Source organism: Symphalangus syndactylus, chromosome 9 (assembly GCF_028878055.3).
Source record: "Symphalangus syndactylus isolate Jambi chromosome 9, NHGRI_mSymSyn1-v2.1_pri, whole genome shotgun sequence".
Lineage (NCBI taxonomy): Eukaryota > Metazoa > Chordata > Mammalia > Primates > Hylobatidae > Symphalangus > Symphalangus syndactylus.
The window spans coordinates 112,456,680-112,477,281 of NC_072431.2; the positions used below are offsets into that span (position 1 = coordinate 112,456,680).

At 40.4% G+C, this 20,602-nt stretch overlaps 1 protein-coding gene and 1 long non-coding RNA gene across 7 annotated transcripts in view; one reads left to right on the forward strand and one right to left on the reverse strand.

The window, feature by feature from the left end:
• Positions 1 to 20,602, reverse strand: part of TEK (TEK receptor tyrosine kinase) — a 126,087-nt gene that overhangs the window by 65,386 nt on the left and 40,099 nt on the right. For all 5 annotated transcript variants that reach the window (XM_055294011.2, XM_055294010.2, XM_055294012.2 and 2 more), the window contains exon 2: positions 10,200 to 10,511. In XM_055294011.2, coding sequence (XP_055149986.1) covers positions 10,200 to 10,511 — 312 coding nt within the window. The remainder of the gene's footprint in view (positions 1 to 10,199; positions 10,512 to 20,602) is intronic.
• LOC129490300 (uncharacterized) lies at positions 2,568 to 15,830 on the forward strand. 2 transcript variants are annotated; one of them, XR_008660212.2, is made up of 4 exons: positions 2,568 to 7,591; positions 10,317 to 10,435; positions 11,377 to 11,626; positions 15,724 to 15,830. It is a non-coding gene; the product is annotated as an uncharacterized lncRNA (long non-coding RNA). The 2 variants fall into 2 exon arrangements; XR_008660213.2 differs by having other exon boundaries at positions 2,568 to 7,107.

Consider the following 20,602-nt stretch of genomic DNA (forward strand, 5'->3'; position numbering starts at 1 on the left):
TGGGGTCACACATTTTCTCCAGGAGCAATTGAGCTTTGAGACTCAGAAAATGAGGGCTGGCACTTGCTAGGTGTCAGATGGTTTTTGTAACGTGAAAAACAGTGGTGGCTAATGCGTTTTAACCTTTCTTAACATTATGTACCTTTTTAAGAATCTGATGAAAGGGATGGTCACTTCCTTTATAAGAGTGTAAATATATACAAACAATATGCCTATACACAATTTTTCTATTCAGTGGTTGGGGAGATGAGGACTTTGTGTTGATTAGTTCAGAATGAATATCCCTTATCGGAAATACTTAGGGCCAGAAGTGTTTCAGATTTTATTTTTCCATTTTGAAATATTTGCATTATGCCAGCTAAGGATCCCAAATCAGAAAATCTGAAATCCAAAATGCTCCAATGAACATTTCCTTTGAGCATCAAATTGGCGCTCAAATATTTTTGGATCTTGGAGCATTTCAGATTTCAGATTTTTGGATTTGGAATACTCAACCTGTACCTATTATCAAACTAAGTCCTGATACTAACAATAAACTATATTAACTACGAATCTGCCATCCTTCTCCAATCCCAACCAAGTTTTCTTAAAGTGGAAAAAAAATATGAATGAAATCTGAGTTTCCCCAGAGTGAAAGAGAAAAAAACATTTACCAAATGGCTTTTCCCATGGTCCTTTTGTGTTGCTGTTGTTCCAAATAATTCTAATTGCTTTAGAAAGCCCCACGCATTTCTCAAATAAAATCAGCAAAATGCTGGACTTACTACTTATGGTGTAAATATTGGAAGATTGAAGAATAAAGACAAGGATGGAATCTAATATCTTGCCTTCTACCTTTTAATTATATATGTATGAACTGACATAGTTATGGAACTGGACAGTATTGAGATGTAACTGGGAAAATTATTTTATATTTGACTTATAAAATCATAAGCCAAGGCTGGGCACGGTGGCTCATGCCTGTAATCCCAGCCCTTTGGGATGCCAACGTAGACAGATCACCTGAGGTCAGGAGTTCGAGACCAGCCTGGCTAACATGGTGAAACCCCATCTCTACTAAAAATACAAAAATTAGCCGGGCATGGTGGGACGTGCCTGTAATTCCAGCTACTTGGGAGGCTGAGGCAGGAGAATTGCTTGAATCCGGGAGGCGGAGGTTGCAGTGAGCCTAGATCATGCCACTGCACTCCAGCGTGGGTGACAGAGCAAGACTCAGTCTCAAAAAAAAAAAAAAAGGTAAGCCAATTGACTGAAAATTTCTGTTACTGTGTCAAGCTTGCCATGCAACTGATTCCCTTGGCTTATTGGACAAGATATGTGAATAAAATCTTCTAACTTTCTTCCAGCAACAAGAGTTTCTGAATTCCCTTAAGTTATATCATAATCTGCAGAAAGCCAAACTCTGTGAGATAAGGAGGCATTAGCTTTAGGCTTTAAGTTAAGCCAATGTTAACAATATAAGGATCACCACTAAAGGAAGAGAAACAGTCTATCTAACTTCCTCAACAGGAGGGCAAGAGAGAAGAGAAGGAAACAAAAGACATAAAATGAGAAAAAAAGGACCAGAGAAAATCATGGTGTGGAAAAGAGAGAATAAGGTGGCAGACGTTATGCCAAATGTATGTTAAAAGACGGGAGCTCACATCAAATTCAGATCAGAAAATCTTAGATTCTAGAATCTTAATTCTAAAACACACACACACATAAAACTGTGTGCTCTTTTCATGAAATATACATTCAACATAATGGCACATAAGATTGTGAATAAAGGGATATGAAAATATATTGCAGACTAATACTAAATAAAGCTAGTATTACAACATTTATACAGAAAAAATTATTATAAAGCTAAAAAATTAGGGATAAAGATGGTCATTATGTAATGATAAAACAGAACCATCTACTAACTGATAAAACCTTGTTAGATTTTATTCACATGTCATGTTCAGAAAGATATTGTAATCCTGAAATTATATATGCATCTAACAAGAGAATTTCAAAGCTCATGAAACAAAAAGTGTCAGAATTAAAGAAACTGACAAATCCGTGAACACGGTGGAAACTTTCAGAAATTAATCAAAAAGACTGAAAATTACTAAGGAAATATTTAGAAGATTTTAATAACGCTATTAGAGATCTGTTGAATATTCATTAACCCCTTGCTCAGTTATTGAAATACACATTATTTATCGGAACACTGCCTATTTATCCACAAAGCACATCTCTGTTAATAACAAAATTCTCTGACCAGAATGCACCTAAATTAGAAATTAATAGCAAAACATCCTGTCCCCCGAAAGTAAGAATTCCTATAAAGATTCAGACCAGGACCAAGCCTTGGGATCGTAGGGATCCTGCTGAGGACCTTGTGATGAACCAGCTGGTCGCTGTGCCCTCATTCTCATCTCATCCGTGGCTTTCAGATGGTGGTTTGAGAAAGACGAATCAAGTGCTGTACGCGCCACTGGCTGAGACAACTACCTTGTGAGGGCAAAAGATGCCTCCGAACCATGCTCAGAAGGACTTGGGCTTTAGGTTTGTCTGCTTGCTTTCGTCGGCTATGGGCTGTGCCTGCTGACCCTAGCATGGGTGCCTTGCACAAACTCCCCTGGTGGTCAGGTATGTGAATGCCTTTGGTGCAGATGATGACCTGGGGGCAAACCCAGAGACAGCACAGGGTAGATCATTCCAGCAGTGTGAGTGCTGGAATCAGACACATTCCTGGGCTTGGATCCACCCTCTGCCACCCTTTTTGAAAGTTGCTTCACCTCTGCAAATCTCAATTTTCTCATGTGTAATTGAAAAGTAATAATACCCACCTTCAAAGGTTGTTAGTAATATTAAGTGATGCAGGCTAAGCCCTGAGGTGCTTAGAAGAGGTCAGTGTCGTTCTAATATAAACAGCAACACTGCTGTGCTCACATTTGTGATATGAACATGAGGGACACTTTTCTCCAGAGCACTAAAATCAGCCAGCCATAAAGGAGGAGCAGACAGGGGACTGGCTGGGGACGGAGGCTGGCTTTGTGGGGCTTCTGCTCACATTGCCAAGTGCTTCATTTAGGCCTCCAAACACATGCAGCTCTTGCTCTCTGTGGCATGCTCCTGGACTCCTATGAGAATTTTTTTCTGACCATTTCATGCTGTTGTTCCTGTCTATGTGGTTTGTTTATATTTTCTGCGCCTTTGTGTGAGAATTGTTTAGCTGACCGTGGGACTTCTCACTCAGTATTGTGTTCTGAAAGGAACCAAGGTTCCCCAGTAGGCTCAACTCCAAGTAACTTTGCCCCCACCACTCTGTGGCTCTTTATTATTTAGGACTGTGCTTTTTAAGCTCCTGTTTTCTTAGGGGCATTATCACACCAGAGTTTCACTGCTGTCCAGAGTTTACCTCTGCATGAATGTCTCCAGGCTGATTGTTCTCTGCTGAGTACTAACGAAGGAAATCCAACATTCATGTTCTACTTTGGGCTTTCTGATGACACAGAAGCCTGGCTTGTATTCAGTACACATATATTGATGTCATGTGACTTGACTAGACCATAAAAACAATAAATACCTTTTAATAGCGCCTACTGTGGACCAAGCGCTGTTATAAGCACTTTACACAAATTTAATTGTCAACCTGGGGGCGGTGGCTCATGCTTCTAATCCCAAAACTTTGGGAGGCCAAGGTGGGAGGATCTCTTAAGGCCAGGAGTTTGAGACCAGCCTAGGCAACACAGTGAGACTCCCCTCCCTACAAAAAAATATTTAAAAATTAGCCAGGTATGATAGCACATGCCTGTAGTCCCAGCTGTTCAGGAGGATCACTTGAGCTTAAGAAATCAAGACTGTAGGCCAGGCCTGGTGGCTCACGCCTGTAATCTCAGCACTTTGTGAGGCAGAGGTGGGCAGATCACGAGGTCAGGAGATTAAGACCATCCTGGCTAACACGGTGAAACCCCATCTCTACTAAAAATACAAAACATTAGCCGGGTGCGGTAGCGGGCACCTGTAGTCCCAGCTACTCAGGAGGCTTAGGCAGGAGAATGGCGTGAACCTGGGAGGCGGAGCTTGCAGTGAGCTGAGATTGTGCCATTGCACTCCAGCCTGGGCAACAGAGTGAGACTCCAACTAAATAAAAATTACTTTTTATAATAGCCCTATGAGATAGGTACTACAATTATCCTAATTTTACAGATGAGGAAATTAAGGTGCAGAGAAGTTACCTAACCTGTCCAAGATCACGCAGCATATACATGGGAGAGCCAGGATTTGAACCAAGGAATCTCACTCTGGATGCTTTCATAGATCAGGTAATGTTAGCACTCAAAAGGCTTTAAGGTCCAACCACCTCATTTTAAAATTGATATTGCTGAGGCCTAAGTTGGAAGATAACTTGCTTAAGATCATTTGGATGGGCTAATTCATGGGCAGAACTTAACTAAAAATACAATTCCTTATTCCATAAGGGCTGGAGAAGAAAGCAGGTGGTAGTAAAAGCTATATACAAGTGAAAACACAGATGAAAAACAAGTGAGCTCAATTTCAGTCATCTCCTTTCAATTTAATTGTTGTGTAAGTATTGCAGGAAATAATGTAGTTTTATATCTTTGATTATTTTGTGCAATTTCACCACAGTCCTGTGAAGACAGTATAGCTACAGTTTATCCATATGGGAGATGGAGTTAAGGAATACTAAGTCCCTTACCCAAGGCCTGTCCACAGTGAATAAACCTGGAAGTTGAGACACAAACTCAAGACCTCCACCCCTAGTTCTCCAGACTTATCCTTCTCCAGGTCCACATCCTTAGCTCTCAATTCCAGCCACTTTGAACTGTATTCAGTTCCTCAGCCCGATCTCATCACTCATGTCCAAATCATGAGTTTCTCTTCTTTTCTCCTAAGCCTCACCAGCTCCTACTCATTCATCAGTTTCCATTTCGGTGTCTCCAGAGACCTCACACAACACCTGGAACACAGGTTAGACGCCCTCATAGCTACTCCCTAAATACCCTGCATGTTTTCATCATAGCCCCACTCATGGTATATATCCCCTACTAGACTGGGTGTTCCAGGAGGGCAAGATCACATCTGTTTTGAAAGGTAGCACAGGGTGATGGCTAGATCCAGGCTTCTAGAATCAGGCCTGACTTCACCTTCCCAGATCCAACACTCACTAGCTAGTAAATGCACGTAAGTTACAATAGCTAAGCCTCATCTATTAGTGGGATCTTAAAAGTCCTCATCTGATATATATTTGATAAAGACTAAGTTAGTAATACATATAAAGTTGCTAGGGGAATGTGAGGCATACAAGTATTCAGGAAAACGTGTGGTACAAATCGAGGCTCCAGAATAATTGTGGTGGCTGGGCGCACTGGCTCACGCCTGTAATCCCAGCACTTTAGGAGGCCGAGGCGGGTGGCTCACAAGGTCAGGAGATGGAGACCACCCTGGCCAACATGGTAAAACCCCGTCTCTACTAAAAATACAAAAACAAGCTGGGCATGGTGGTGCGCACCTGTAGTCCCAGCTACTCGGGAGGCTGAGGCAGGAGAATCGCTTGAACCCATGGGGCAGAGGTTGCAGTGAGTCAAGATCGCGCCACTGCACTCCAGCCTGGGTGACAGAGCAAGACTCCATCTAAAAAAAAAAAAAAAAAAAAAGAAGAATTGTGGAATGAAAGTATAAATGAACTAAACTGTTTCAGATTTTCCCATTTTCTTTTCTTGATGCTTTTAACATATTCCTTTGTGTTATTTAGGTGCAAATGGCTCTTCTCTATCAACTTCGCAAATTATGTTTGGGAAGTTTGATATTTTTAATATAAAGCTATTTCTCAAATGAAAGTAGGAATAAAATAACCCTCTGTTTCTTCTAATGGATCAGTTTGAAACAGGTCTTTGGATCTGAAAATGTATCAAACTTTATATATAATTTCCTACTCCCAAATGAAATCACCAATGAGATTTGAGTCAAACTGCTGTTGACTATTTTGGATGATGCCATTGATAAAATCCAGTTTGGCTGTTTGGGGGGTGTGAGCCAATTTAAGCTGTGTTTTGGCACATCTCAAATGGATTTTCCACTTCCTCCACAGATGTACGAGTCAGCAGCAAGCAGGAATATATTGATGTTTATTTTATCCTGCTGTGTCCCTAGGCAGGCATTTCTGAGTTTCCATGATGTTTTAATAATGAATTAATAGTGACATGAAAACATAGTTTTGGAGGTTTTTCCTGATTCACCATAAAGGATTTCACTTTCCTCAAACCAGATTTCCCCCACTGGATGGTCAGCAAGAAAAACAGAACCTGTTCATCAGCCCAAGATGCTGTTACTGTTAAAATACAGGAGAGAACATACTACCTATTTTTCCATTTTGTGTAAAACTCCATAATATGTTAATGCATAGTAAACATTTCTACAATTGAGTAGGATAATTGTCTCACCAATTTATTACTCAAAGAAATTACAATAATCAGTTGTTAAACACTGTGAAGCAGATAATGTAATTGGTAATAAAGTGCCTCATTTAATTTTCAAATATGTGTGATAAAATCTCTATCCTTATTTTTTTTCACATGAGGAAAAAATATGACTTCAATTGCGTAACTTGTCCTGAGCCACACCACTCAGTTGCAGAGGTAGACTCGAACCCATATCTGTCTGACTTCCACTCTCATACCTCTACTCTGTGCCCTGGGTTGCTTTTTAGGGCTTCAGGTAGGATCATTGTACTTTATAAAACAGAGCTCAGAATCCGGGAGAGTTGTTAACATTAAGTGAGAATGATATCCAAAGGGTAGTGTAGTGGTAATGAATACTGGCTCTGAAGTCAGATCACTTGGCATCAAATGCCATTCCCACCATTTACAAGCTGCTATTATTCTTATTACTGTGTACCTTATTTTGCAATATATTGCTTTACCTAAGCTTTTAGGGACACATTCACTGTGTAAATCAATGCTTCTCGTATATACCAACTTACTTAAGACAAAACAATTTTGTAGGTATTATTATACCCATTTCACAGATGATGAAAAATGAGACCAATAGAAGTTAAATAACTTGCCAAAGGCCACACAGCTGGTGAGTGATGGAGAAAGAATTAAAACTCAGGTGAGTATACTCTAAAAGCCATCTTCTCGTTAGTGTTTCTCACTATCCAGGTCTGCCTTTGCCTCTTTTAACTGAAGTTAAGCCATCCTTTACAGTTTGGGGGGATCATTACAGTGGGTTTTTAACTCCCAATGTTCTGGTCCAGTTTGCTTTACATGTTCTCATTTATACATTGTCAAGGATGACCTCAGAACAGCGCAGCAAGGACACAGTGGCACTTCACATTTTGTTCCCACGAAATGACTGGGACATAATCTCAGATCATCTTCCTTTAGAATGTGGAAACATCAGCAGAAGAACATTAGTCTTTATACAAGTCAAATCCAAAATGACACATGTGAAAAATAATAGAGCTGACTTTCAGCCATGATAGCTTTGGCACACCTCACATCCCTTTGTTCAACCTCTCTTCCCTCAACGGAGAGCTGCATTCCTGGGAATTTCTGTTGTGCGCTTTTCCCACTTGCCCTGCTGTCATTTAAAGGTGAACATTCTAGTTTTGCTAAGAAAACCCTTTCCTTCATTTGTAATGAATAGCAATTTTATTACTTTTGACCTTAAAATGAGTTTGCTGCCTTCAAATCTTTTCATTACTACCATTAATAAATTCAAAGAAATATTTTCAGGATGACCCCAGTTAGAGGCTAACTCTAAACTCCTGCTACTCAAAGCGTGGTCCATGGTTGAGCAGATTCTTACCACCTGGGACCTGGGTAGAACTGCAGAATCCCAAGACTGTCCCAAACAACCTATTAAATCAGAGTCTGCATGTTTACAAGACCTACAGGTGATCTGTAAGCACGTTCAACTTTAAAAAGCATTGATCTAAAAAAAATGCAGACTACAGGTGGTTGGATTATAAAAGAAACAGCCAATCAGCAATGTGTAGAAGTGTGTTACTTAACTGGATCAGCTTTCTAAAAGTCAGGCCTAGTGGGCTCACACCTGTAATCCGAGCACTTTCAGAGGCCAACGTGGGAGGATGGCTTGAAGCTACTAGTTCAAGACCAGCCTGGGCAGCAAAGCAGGACCCTGTATCTATGAAACATTTTTTTAATTAGCCAGGCATGGTGGTGCATGCCTGTAGTCCCAGCTACTTGGGAGGCTGAGGTGGGAGTATGGCATGAGCCCAGGAGGTCAAGGCTGCAGTGAACTATGATTGTGCCACTGCCCTCCAGCGTGGGCAACAGCACGACCCTTGTCTTTAAAAAAAAAAAAAAAAAATCAAACCCCTAAACAGCTGACAATGCCATTATTTTATGTAATGACAAGTCCTCAGTCCACAGCTCCTGTGGTGTGATTATATTAATTTGGAAAAGATTCCTTCATTTTAGGAATCAGCAGCTCAGAGAAAGTGGCTGATAGGGGAGAGGCCAGATCATTCCAGGCAGAACAAAGAGAGGTCACCTTAGCTGGAATTCTGTACCTTCCTCCCAGCAGACAGCATCAAGAGCACCAGAAGTCTGCCTACCTGTCCAGGCCTAGAACCTTAGAATATAATTATTAAATACTGTTTGCAACACCATCTCCTTCAACTGCCATCACATAGGTGGACTGGTCTAAAGATTTAGTTTAAGGCCCACTTTTATTTTGGGAGGACGACTTCATCACATCATCGCCTTGTGGGGTGGCAGCAAGTCTTAATAATCCTCCCTTAGAGGAGGCCTTCAAAATCCTGGCAAAATTCTGGTGTTTTCTGAGCTGGACCTGGGTACTTGAGTGCTAAAATTAAATCATGGTCCTTTTCCAAGAATGGTAGCCTGCAAAGAGGGCCCTAATTCTTCATCCCTCCCTGTATCCCTGACTCTTTGTCATTTCAGTTTGTAGTGCCCTCTCACTCTGACACTAGGCTCAGCTACTTAACTGGCTTAGGTTGATAAAATGAAGCAGAAGTGATAGTGTACAGTTCTGAGTCTAGGTTGAAAACAGCCTCATGTCTACATCTCATGTATATGAGATGTAGATGGTAGTGGTACAAAAAAATAGAAACACATGAGGCTCCTGGCAACCTAAGCTGAGAATTGTACACTATGACCTTACACTACCTCAGCCTGCTATAGTATGAGGAACTAAGCAAAGTTGCCCCAGCCAAGGCCAGCCTACTAAGCCTACAGCCAGGCAACACTATATATGTAAGGAATCCCAGCCAAGGTCAATACAGCCATCTGATCAACACAGCTGACTTAGACTCACAAGCTGTAAATGCTCATTATTGTATGCCACAGTGATTTGTGGTTCTGTTACATAGTATTATTGTGGCAATAGAAAATTGATACACTGGCCAGGCATGGTGGCTCACGCCTGTAATCCCAACACTTTGGGAGGCCATGGCGGGCAGATCATGAGGTCAACAGATGGAGATCATCCTGGCCAATATGGTGACACCCTGTCTCTACTAAAAATACAAAAAATTAGCTGGGTGTGGTGGTGCTTGCCTGTAATCCCAGCTACTTGGGAGGCTGAGGCAGGAGAATTGCTTACACCCAGGAGGCGGAGGTTGCAGTGAGCCAAGATCCCACCACTGCACTCTAGCCCAGTGACAGAGTGAGACTCCATCTCAAAAAAAAAAAAAAGGGAAAAGAAAATTGATATACCAAATAACCAATTAAATTAAGTTACTGATGGATATTCCCCTTCTAAAATTCTTATTTATATTTAATTTTCTCCTGAAAATATTAACTTCCATTAAGGGTATTTAGGGACAAGCAAAGCAATGTATCACATGAAAAATCAAATAAGAAAGCTCAAAATAGTGGTTTGGCAATGAACACTTGTTTTCATTGCTATGATTTTCATATTACATACATGTAACAGTCATCTATCCATAGGTACCATGATGCCCTTAGAACATATGAAATATTTCATCTCACAAAGTAGGCACAGTATCTAGTTAAGGGGTTGGACTGGGTAGTCGACTTTATCTCTAACATTCCATGTACCAGACACGGTGACGCATGGAAAGAGACAGACAAGATCGTCAAGCTCTACACTCAGGTAGTTCATGCCCTGCCCCCGAGGGAGCAGCTGCCAAGACAAAAGGTGTGCGTGTGCCTCAGTGGGCCTCACCTGCCCAAAACTTAGGGACATGTTACCTTGTTGACGCATCTTCATGGTTCGTATCCTGATTGCCTCTCCTCGAACTCGCCCTTCACAGAAATAAGCACCATTGATCTTACTAGCCTTTTCTCTCTTCCAAACAACTTTTTTAGCCCATTCTCTGGTCACATCTTGAGTAACTTCCAGCGGATCCTGGTGCTGGTTCATTAAGGCTTCAAAGTCCCTTCCTATGGTGATGGGCTCATGGGGGCGCCACCCAGAGGCAATGCAGGTGAGAGATGTTTCGGCATCAGATACAAGAGGTAGGGAATTGATCAAGATCAAGTCCATGGCACCTTCCACAGTTCCTGAAAGGAAAGAGAGAGAATAATGTATGACTAAGGTTATTAACATGACCCCATTGGGTAAACTGGTGCTCACAAAGCCTTGTCTTAAAGTTGTGTGAGGATTCTTTCTAAAATGCTGTTCTGACCATGTGCCTATCTTCCACTGGACGAAATCCAGAACTCTTTACCAAGGCATCAAGACCCTTCATCAGCTAGACCCTGCTAACCTCTCCTGCCCCACTGCATACCCTAGTTGCAATGGACTACCCATTATTCCCCCAACAAGCCATGTACTAGACATAGCTGGGTATTCAGGAAATGTATGTTGTATTAAGATGAATTAATAATAATGACATAATCATTATTCATTATATTTAATTATTAGTTATCAATTGATGCTAATGTGATACTGTCGCAATAATAAAGTATTCTAAAGAAATATATCAACTACATAAACTTATGCCTTATAGATTCTCATTTTTAAAGAATTGCGCAATTCCACATTAAATACCTCAAGATAAGTGACAGACAGTGACTACGTGAAGTCTGCATTTCCCTCAGGGCCTCATTTACTCCATCCGGATTCTCGTAAAGATTAAATAAAATACATAACTTGCCAACCACTTTGTCTGTTATATATTGCATACTCAGTGATTATTATTTCATTTCTCCTTATTCTGTTTCCTGAACACTTAGCCCCAAATCTTACCCTCTCCCCAAATGTAAAAACAAAACCTTACCCAAACTTTAAATTTTATTTTATGAATTTGTTCTGTAAATGAGGAAGTACACTTTTCAAAAGAAAATCCTCTCACGTTATTTTCTCACTATTTCTCTTTCTTTCTCTCTCTCCCCTCACCATCCCTCCCTTTTTTGATTCCTAAAGGTTCTAACATGAGCAGATAGAGTCTGTGCCTATTCTCTCCTCTTTAAATGTGGAAATATCAGGGATAGAAAATGTTCTCTAGCTCCAGTGATGGTTGGCTCTCAAATCTGCATAAAACAATCGGGAGACTGGAAAGATCAATTGAGTGATGAGGGCCCAACTAGAGTATCGGCCACCTTTGTGTAGAAGTGATTCAAATAAGCTACATGTTATCTTATTGAATACCCATTAAATTCGGCAACTCTGTGAGGTATGCACCACTATCTCAATTTTAAATATGAAGAAATGAAGGCTCAAAAGATTGAGCAGCTAGTTTCATTTTCACAGCTATTGAAGGCAGAGCTGGGATTCAAATGCTCACTGGTCTTTCATTCCTTGAATACAAGATGCTCTTTCCTACCTCAAAGCCTTTGCTGTTCCTTCTGCCTGGAATGCTTTTCTCCACTCTTGGCATGGCCACCTTCTGCTTGTCCTTTGGGTCTCAGCTTAAGTGCCACTTTCTCATAAAAGGCTTCTCTACCTGCCTTATCTGTAATACGTATACACTCTCATCCCATTGACCTCTAATTTGGCCTATTTTATTCATAAAGATTACCATAATTTGTGATTATTTTATTTACTCCCTCTCTAAATGGTAAACTCCAAATGTTCTGTATAGGAACAGGAATTTAGGAATTGGTTTACAATGGAATATTCTCCCTAATCTCAACATATAGACGACTTAAGTATTTGTTGGATGAGTGGATGGATGGATGGATGGGCAAATTTTATTTCAGATCTGCCTGATTCAAGTCCATCCATTTGCTTGGCTTCCAACTCTAGAAGAATAAGGTTAAAAATGAAAGTGCAGGCTGGGCACAGTGGCTCATGCCTGTAATCCCAGCACTTCGGGAGGCCGAGGCAGGGGGATCACCTGAGGTCAGGAGTTTGAGACCAGCCTGGTCAACGTGGTGAAACCTTGTCTGTATTAAAAATACAAAAATTAGCCGGGTGTGGTGGTGGGTGCCTGTAATCCCAGCTGCTCAGGAGGCTGAGACAGGAGAATCGCTTGAGCCTGGGAGGCAGAGGTTCCAGTGCTGCACTCCAGCCTGGGCAATAAAGAGCAAAATTCTGTCTCAAAAAAAAAAAAAGTGCTCCCCCGAGTCTGAACTGACCTCCTTGTCCACATTTAACTGTTTTGGGGGAAAAAAACATTATCCCCAATGTTCTGGGGAAAAAAAATTACAATTTTTACAAAATGCCAAAGAAAAGTGATCAATGACTGCTAAGCATTTAAGGCTTACCCATTCATTTACCAGAATTTTTGAGCACATACTTATGTCAAGCATTGTACCTGATATAAAGTCCTCATACAATTTGTTTTTAATGGCAATTGCCAGTGTTTACTGTATTCAGTGATGTTTTGAGGATAATCTGGGTACAAATTAAACCTTTATCTGAATGATTAGGAAGAAAAATTTCCAAGTCAAGTCTTCATGTAAGCAGGAGTTACAGCTGCATTTTATTGTAATATTAACTCATTACATGAGATTGAGGGAGAAAATCTCCACTAGAGTGAGTTCCCAAACCTGGCCTTGAAGCATCATTTTACTTCTACCCTCACTGGTAACTTTTAAGATCTCAGGACAGAGAATACAAGTTAGGATAATAAAAACATTGAAAGAGACGATGAGCTACAAAGCCTAGCAGTGGAATTACAGCCTCCAAAAATAACACCAGCACACACCTCCCCTTCCACGTACATAGCCAGGCCTGACTCTGAGTGAACACCACCTCATCTCTTACACTCACACATTCCAGGCATGTTCCAGAAAGAGTCATCAAGAGGAAGGAAACACTGTAATTCTTTCAACTCCAGTTCAATCCAGCCCCATTTCTAGGGCCAGTCAAGAGTCTTGCCAAAACCACAGGATCTGCTCTGAACTCACAGCAGTGGCAGTGGCAGTGGCAGTGGTTTATTTAATAGCTTTAGGAAATAATAGAAAATGCAGTTGATTTGAAAAGACAACCACGCTATGTGTAAATTATTTCTAGGTATGGATCTAGTTTTTCCTCTTGCTCCCTTCAGAGATCTCCCTTAACTTTCAGTGACGGAAAATGAAATTGGGGTCTCTGGGAGTCTGGGCTTGACTATACTTCGCTGCCCTTGTTCAGCATGCCGGTTAAGGAAGCCCTCTTCCACCCGCCAGCGCTCTGTCCTTTGTAACCCCATTTACAGTATCAGAAGGATCTTCTATGTGAGCTTTGGGTATAAGAAGACATACCTACCAGCTTCCAAGGATGGGTCTTGAAAATCTCCTTTTTAGTTTTCTTAAAATGAGAATCTATAGTTGTATTTGCTAGTATCTGCCTAGAGAATTTCTAGAAGGTGACACATAAGAACAATGATGACCTATTCGGGGGAACTGGGTAGTTGGGGCACAATGGTAAAAGGAAGACTTTTCACTATACACTTGTGTGTACTGGCTTTTGAACAGTTTGACTATTATTCACACATAAAAATTAAATGTCAAAAAAAAATGTTATGGCCCATTCCTTAAAAAGGGGCAGCTGGAGGCTGGGCATGGTGGCTCATGCCTGTAATCCCAGCATTTGGGAGGTCGAGTCAGGCAGATCACCTGAGGTCAGGGAGGGATAGCATTAGGAGAAATACCTAATGTAGATGACAGGTTGATGGGTGCAGCAAGTCACCATGGCATGTGTATACCTATGTAACAAACCTGCACGTTCTGCACATGTATCCCAGAACTTAAAGTATAATATAAATAAATAAATAAATAAATAAATAAATAAATAAATAAATAAAAGAGAGAGAAAGAGAGAGAGAGAAAATGGCAGCTGGAAAAGAATCAAGAGCCATGGACATATATGTCCCTTTATGTCTCATCCTTCATCCCTGTATCCACTCCAAATCTCAAATTACATCCAAATAATGCATTTTTCTCTTTCTCTCTTCTTTGGACTAATAATAGGAAATGTCATTTATGTCACAATGCTGAAAAATAAAGGAGTTAAAACTTAACGCTGAAAAAAAAAGTAGCCAAACTTAGCCTTTCAGAAAGAACAGAGCAGAGGCTCCACGACAATGAGTACAACTGTGGTCCGTGGCTTCTTGAAAGAGTTCTGCTGCTGACACCATGAAAGGCATGGCTGCAACTGCATATCTGGTGCTACTCAAGACATTTTCTATTAGAGACATTTCCTGAGAATCATTGCCAGAAGACAGATCCTATCGGGGCTCATACCAATATCAATCTCTCTGCTTAATACCCTGTCTTACATTATAGCACTATCCTCTCCAAATCATGTTGGGGACGGATAATGAGTTGTTTCATCACAACCATATCTAAAGGGCTCTGATCAAATTCATTAATAGTTTAATTCATGCTTCTATCATGAAGGCTAATAATTTGCTAAAATGAGATGCATATTTAATATCACACATCCTATAAGTTTTAGAGATTAATGCTATTTTTCCTTAACAAAGATCTCTCAAACACTTTTCTTTTGAGATGGAGTCTAGCCCTGTCACCCAGGCTGGAGTACAATGGTGCGATCTCAGCTCACTGCAACTTCTGCCTCCTGAGTTCAAACGAATCTCCTGCCTCAGCCTCTCGAGTAGCTGGGATTACAAGTGCCCGCCACCACGCCCAGCTAATTTTTTTTGTATTTTTAGTAGAGGCGGGGTTTCACCGTGTTGGCCAGGCTGGTCTTGAACTCCTGACCTCGTGATCCACCCGCCTCGGCCTCCCAAAGTGCTGGGATTACAGGTGTGAGCCATGCGCCCAGCCTCAACGCTTTTTCAATGTTTGCATAAAAGTGTGTCCTTGTTTATAAGGAAATACTTGGAATTGTGGCATGACGTCTGCCAAGTTAATAACCAAGCATCACAATTGAAGCAGAACAATGCTCTAAAATGTTTTGCTCACTGTATTTTCTGTGTGCTATATTGAACAGTATCTAATCTTTCTTAGTAGTGCCTTCTCACTAAATCTTATTATGGTGAACTCAAAATGTTGTTTAACTCTAGTTTTCATATTTACATTTTCTTGTATTCAATATTGCTATGAATAATGAGCCATTAACTAAGACATGGGAATATTTTTATTTAAAAATAGTTGGCACATGTATACATATGTAACAAACCTGCACATTGTGCACATGTACCCTAAAACTTAAAGTATAATAAAATTAAAAATAAATCAATAAAAGTATAAAAAAATAGTTATAGAAATTATTGTGGGCCTGAATCAACACCCATAATAGAATTTAATTACATTAGAAATTAGAAACAGAGCCATGTTAAACTGTGTTTAAAGAAACTGTAATTTCTCATTTTCTTAAAAGGTGCTCCAGGAGTTTCTGAGAGTGGAAGAGGTGAAATCAACAGAATGGACTCTAGACCCATACCCTCACCCGCTCCCAGTGAGCTGCTCAACTTTATTTTATTTTTTTGCGGGATGGGGGGGTGGGGGGGGCTTCATACAAGATTTTATTTGAAAGAAAAAAATTTTGCTTAATTAAAAACATAAAACCTCAAAGGTCATCAATTTTCACTTTTTCACAGATGAAGGGGATGAAAGGTTAAACATATCAATGAAAATACACTCCACTGCAGCACAACATGCTTGCTCCAATTAGCTTTTTTTTTTTTCCACATTCCAGTTCAGATACAGCTGCAGATGAAATCAAGTTCTGATTTACCCAGTTCCCTGATCTTCGAAGTGTTGGCAAGCTAGGAGAAAATTTTAGGCAGGTTAAATTATGGCATCGCAGGCTTATTCCCTTGTGCTTCTTACTACCTCAGAATTGTAGTATTGGGTGGAATTCTGCTAATGTGTGTTTGGAATAATGTATCATGTCTTCAGAACAACTAACTGTATGGTCACTGTATGGTTTTATGGTTTTATGGTTAAATTTTTCAAAAGGTGTTCATGGTCATTTCATCTTTGTAACAGAAGTAGATATCTTAAAGTTCTAAATATTTGAAATACCAATTAGCACTTCCTTGGCCAAAGGCATTTCAGAAATCAGGGAATTGGGAATGAACTGAAAAGGTCTGAGTCAAAAGCATTTCTGGAATTAAGACTGTGGCAATGAGCCGAAGAAGCAAAGACAACTCCCAAACTATCCAGGATATTTTGCAAAATTGTTTGGATCTTAGTTTAGGTTTTTTGTTTTTGCTGTCCTGAAAAAGAAAAATTATCTTCAGTTCAAAAAACACTCATTAAATTGTTTATATGTCCATTCATTCATTTACGAAGCAGACTTATTGCATGCTGCCCCTGTGCCAAGTACTGCACTTGGCCCTGGAGACACAGCAGTGAATATACAACCCTCTCGTAGCTTATAGACAAATGTAGGAGACAGACATGGAAAACTAATCACATAAACACATAAATACAGATAGGTACTAAGAGAGAGAATTACAAGATGCTTATGAGACACCATAATGGTAAACTTTATCAGACTTGACTGTTTTGGAGGAGGGTTTGTGGACTTTTGGCCTAAAGGAAAGCTGGGGTTAGCCAGGCAAAAGAAGAGAGAGATGAGAAGATAATCAGAAAAATCTTGCCCAGAATGGTAACTACTGAGCAGTACTCATTTTTCAAAAATGAGTTTTTAGTAGGACTCACTTCTAGAATATTCTTTCTCTATCTTAAAGTTGCTATTAATTTCTTTTTGTTGGGCCCTAAGAACTACCAGCACTATTCCTCTGTGTCAACCCTATGTTAAAGTATTTTCAGTATCTTTTCTGCCTTCTTGTCTCCCCTGAAGAAATCCAGTTCCCAGGCATGTTTCCAACACTTTAATCCTTTTTTATTCTCTGTCATCCTTTTGTGTATGTAGTAAGTCTCTGAGCAATAACTTCTTCCTCAAGATTCCTTCCAAGATGATATTGGGCAGCTAACAAGAAGATACCAAAATATACAAGACTGGAAATAACTAAAGGAAGCTGCTAACATTTTTATTGTATAGCTGGGGGTTCAGAGTTATCCGGGGGCATCCTGGATGTGACTGGGCTGTGACTCTCTAAAAACAAACTCCTGTTCTCACCCAGGAGTTGTACCAAGCCAGTTTCCCCAAAGGCCATGCCCGTTTCCCATCCCTGCTTTCCAGCCAAATGGGACCCTTGTCTGTCTGCTGGAGGGAATGACATCCTCTCCCCACCTTCAAACACCGGAAATTTTCCATCTAGGCCAAATAACACATGTGTTAGTTAGAATAAGGATCAGTCAGCTGGCAGGAAACTTTTTAGTTCCAGGGAATAGACAGAGCATCCACACAACGAGACTTTACTGAACATTCATTTATACGCAAATTCCATTCTGTGAGGCAGTGGGGGTGCAGCAAGCATGGTTCCATCAAATGAAGGCTTGTTTACACCGGAAGAGGTTTTACAGACTGCTTGGTGCAAGCCTCACACCTTATTTTTTTGAGACAGTGTCTCACTCTGTCACCCAGGCTGCAGTGCAGTGGCGCAGTCACTGCTCACTGCAGCCTCGAACTCATGGGCTCAAGTTATCCTCCCACCTCAGCCTCCTGAATAGCCAAGACTACAGGCATGCAGCACCCCTCCCCCCAGCTAATCTTTACATTTTTTGTAGAGATGGGGTATCACTGTGTTGCCTAGGCTGGTCTCGAACCTCTGGGCTCAAGTGAAGCTCCTGCCTTGGCCTCCCAAAATGCTGGGATTACAGGCATAAGCCAACATGCCTGGCCAAGCTTTACACTTCGCAACAGGCAATCTGAGGCATATAGAAAAGAGACCAGTTGGTGATCGCACAAAACGTAGTGGTAGAGCCAGCCCTCAAGTGCTGATTTCTCTCCAGGGCCCTTTCTGTCACCCCAGAGTAGCAGTGTTAACAGCCAAGTCCTTAGTGTGAGGGAATATGGAATGTATACACATCTGGCAGGAGGGCACCTGGAGAATCCTGGAGTTTGGTAGAAATTGGGGGAAGAGAAAAAAGATTTTGAGGAGAGGTGGCCAAAAAGCTAGAACGGGTACAGAACAGAGAAATTGAGAATATCTAGAGAGGAGTTTTGGCCACCTTACAGATTCCCTTAAGCCTGGCAGTGCTGCCTCATAATCTTCCCTATTCACTTTGTCTCAAGAGTGGGACGCTCTCGAAATGCGCCGTGTTGATCAGCACCAGGATACCTGGTATGGGAAAAATGCATCTTTGGAACCAGACCACCTTTTTCTGGGCTCTTCTCCTGATTCAATTACTTGCCAAGTTCCCATCTACCCTTATGCTGCTCAAAGACGTGCATACCCACACCCACAACCAAGCATATCTATCTTCCAAGACAGCACTGAACAAAACTCAGTGTCTGCTCAATGCCCTGACCTTCTGCTCCCAACAGAGAAGGCAATTTGACTGATTTGCCTGCACAAAGAGAACAAGCAAGAATCGCTCAAAGTGACAATTCACTGAGAACGATCGGAGGAGCAAACCAAATAAATGAGTCTATAATGGAAGAAATTCAGGATTATATTTGCTAAGAGGAAATTGACAAAAGAAGTCACCTAGCCTTCCTAGCAGGCCTGAGATTATACCATGTAGAAAAGGAAGCTGACAATTTGTATTATATAATACATAATAAACATAATGCTAAGTGCTTTACAAACATTGCCCACTTGAATTCTCACACTATTGAAGGAAAGCATTTACGCTCAATTTTATAAGTTAAAAAACCCTGAAATTCAGGAATGTTTAGGGATATGCCCAAGGTCACATAAGTAGAAAGATAGAATTTGAACCTATGTCTCACTGATAATAAGTTCCATTACTACCTACCATGCTTTAGTCTAAACACCATCTAAAAGTCAATTTTGCCCATCGCTGTATCTCTAACAATGAGCATAATGCCTGGTTCATAATAGGTATTCCATAAATATTGATGAATGAATAAATAAATGAGTGAGTGAGATTGGCCTTCAGTGAATGAATTCACTCAATAAACCTTTACTTTATTACTATGGGCTGGGCTCTGTGCTGCTTTCTGTGGGTCAAGAAAATAATAAAAAATAAAATATGGTTTCTGCCTTCAAAAAGCTTACATTCTGGCCATCCAACGTCATGAAGAAAAAACACTGATAGATTTGATCACAGAAAAAGCCAAAACCTTCTATACAGCAAAAGATTATATAAATGAAGTTAAATGACCAAGCAGAAAAATACTGTTACATGTAAAACTTATGTTACATGTAAAACTTAAGGAGTTAATATGTATAACATATAAAGAAATTCCATAAGTCAATGAACCAATAGCAATTCACAGAGAAGGAAACACAAACAGCCAATCACAGTAGATTCAAGAAGAAGTGGTCACAATATTTTGCATTTCATTCCATCAAGAAGTGGAGTTTCTTTCTCCATCTCTTGAATCTAGGCTTGGCCATGGGACTTCTTTTGATCAATGGAGCATTAGCCAATGTGGCATAAGCAGAGGCTTGAAAAGTGCTTGCCCACTGGGCTCTCCCACTGGGCTTGCACTCTCTTGCTGCTCTGTGGAACCCTGAGGCCATCATGAGGAGACGCCAAGACCAACCTGCTAGAGGATGAGAGACCAATCCAGCTTAAGCCAAAGAGTTTCCCAGATGACCTACAGAAGCATAAGTCATAATAAATGTTTGCTGTTTTGCCATTATGTTTTGGATGCCTTGTTACTCATCAAAAGCTCCTAACATGTGAAAAGTTGAAAAGATGTTTAACCTGACCACAGATCTCAAAATACAAACTAATAAGACATCTCATTATTTGCCTATCAAATTGTCAAAGAATGGAGGGGGTCATAATATCTGGTGCTGGCTGTTAAATAGAAACATCTATATTGTTGATAGGCAGTGTAATTAGTAAAACATGTTTACAGGACGTGCTTGCAATATCTACAATAATTGAAAAGTTATATAAAAGCTAACCCTAATTCATCACTTATTATATGTCAGGTACTACTCTAAGTGTGTCAACACATAATAACTCAATCCTCATAGCAATCTAGGGAGTAGGTACTATGACTGTTTCCATTTAACAGAAAAGGAGACTATGACAAACAGAGATTGAACACTTGGTGATTGTTACACAGCTAATTTGTAGCAGAGCTGAGATTGAAATTTAGGCGGACTGGTTTCACTCCATTCTTTCAACAATTAAACTATATTACACCATCTCACATCAAAAATGTCTAACAATTCAATGAAGTTGTTTTCAACAAATAATAC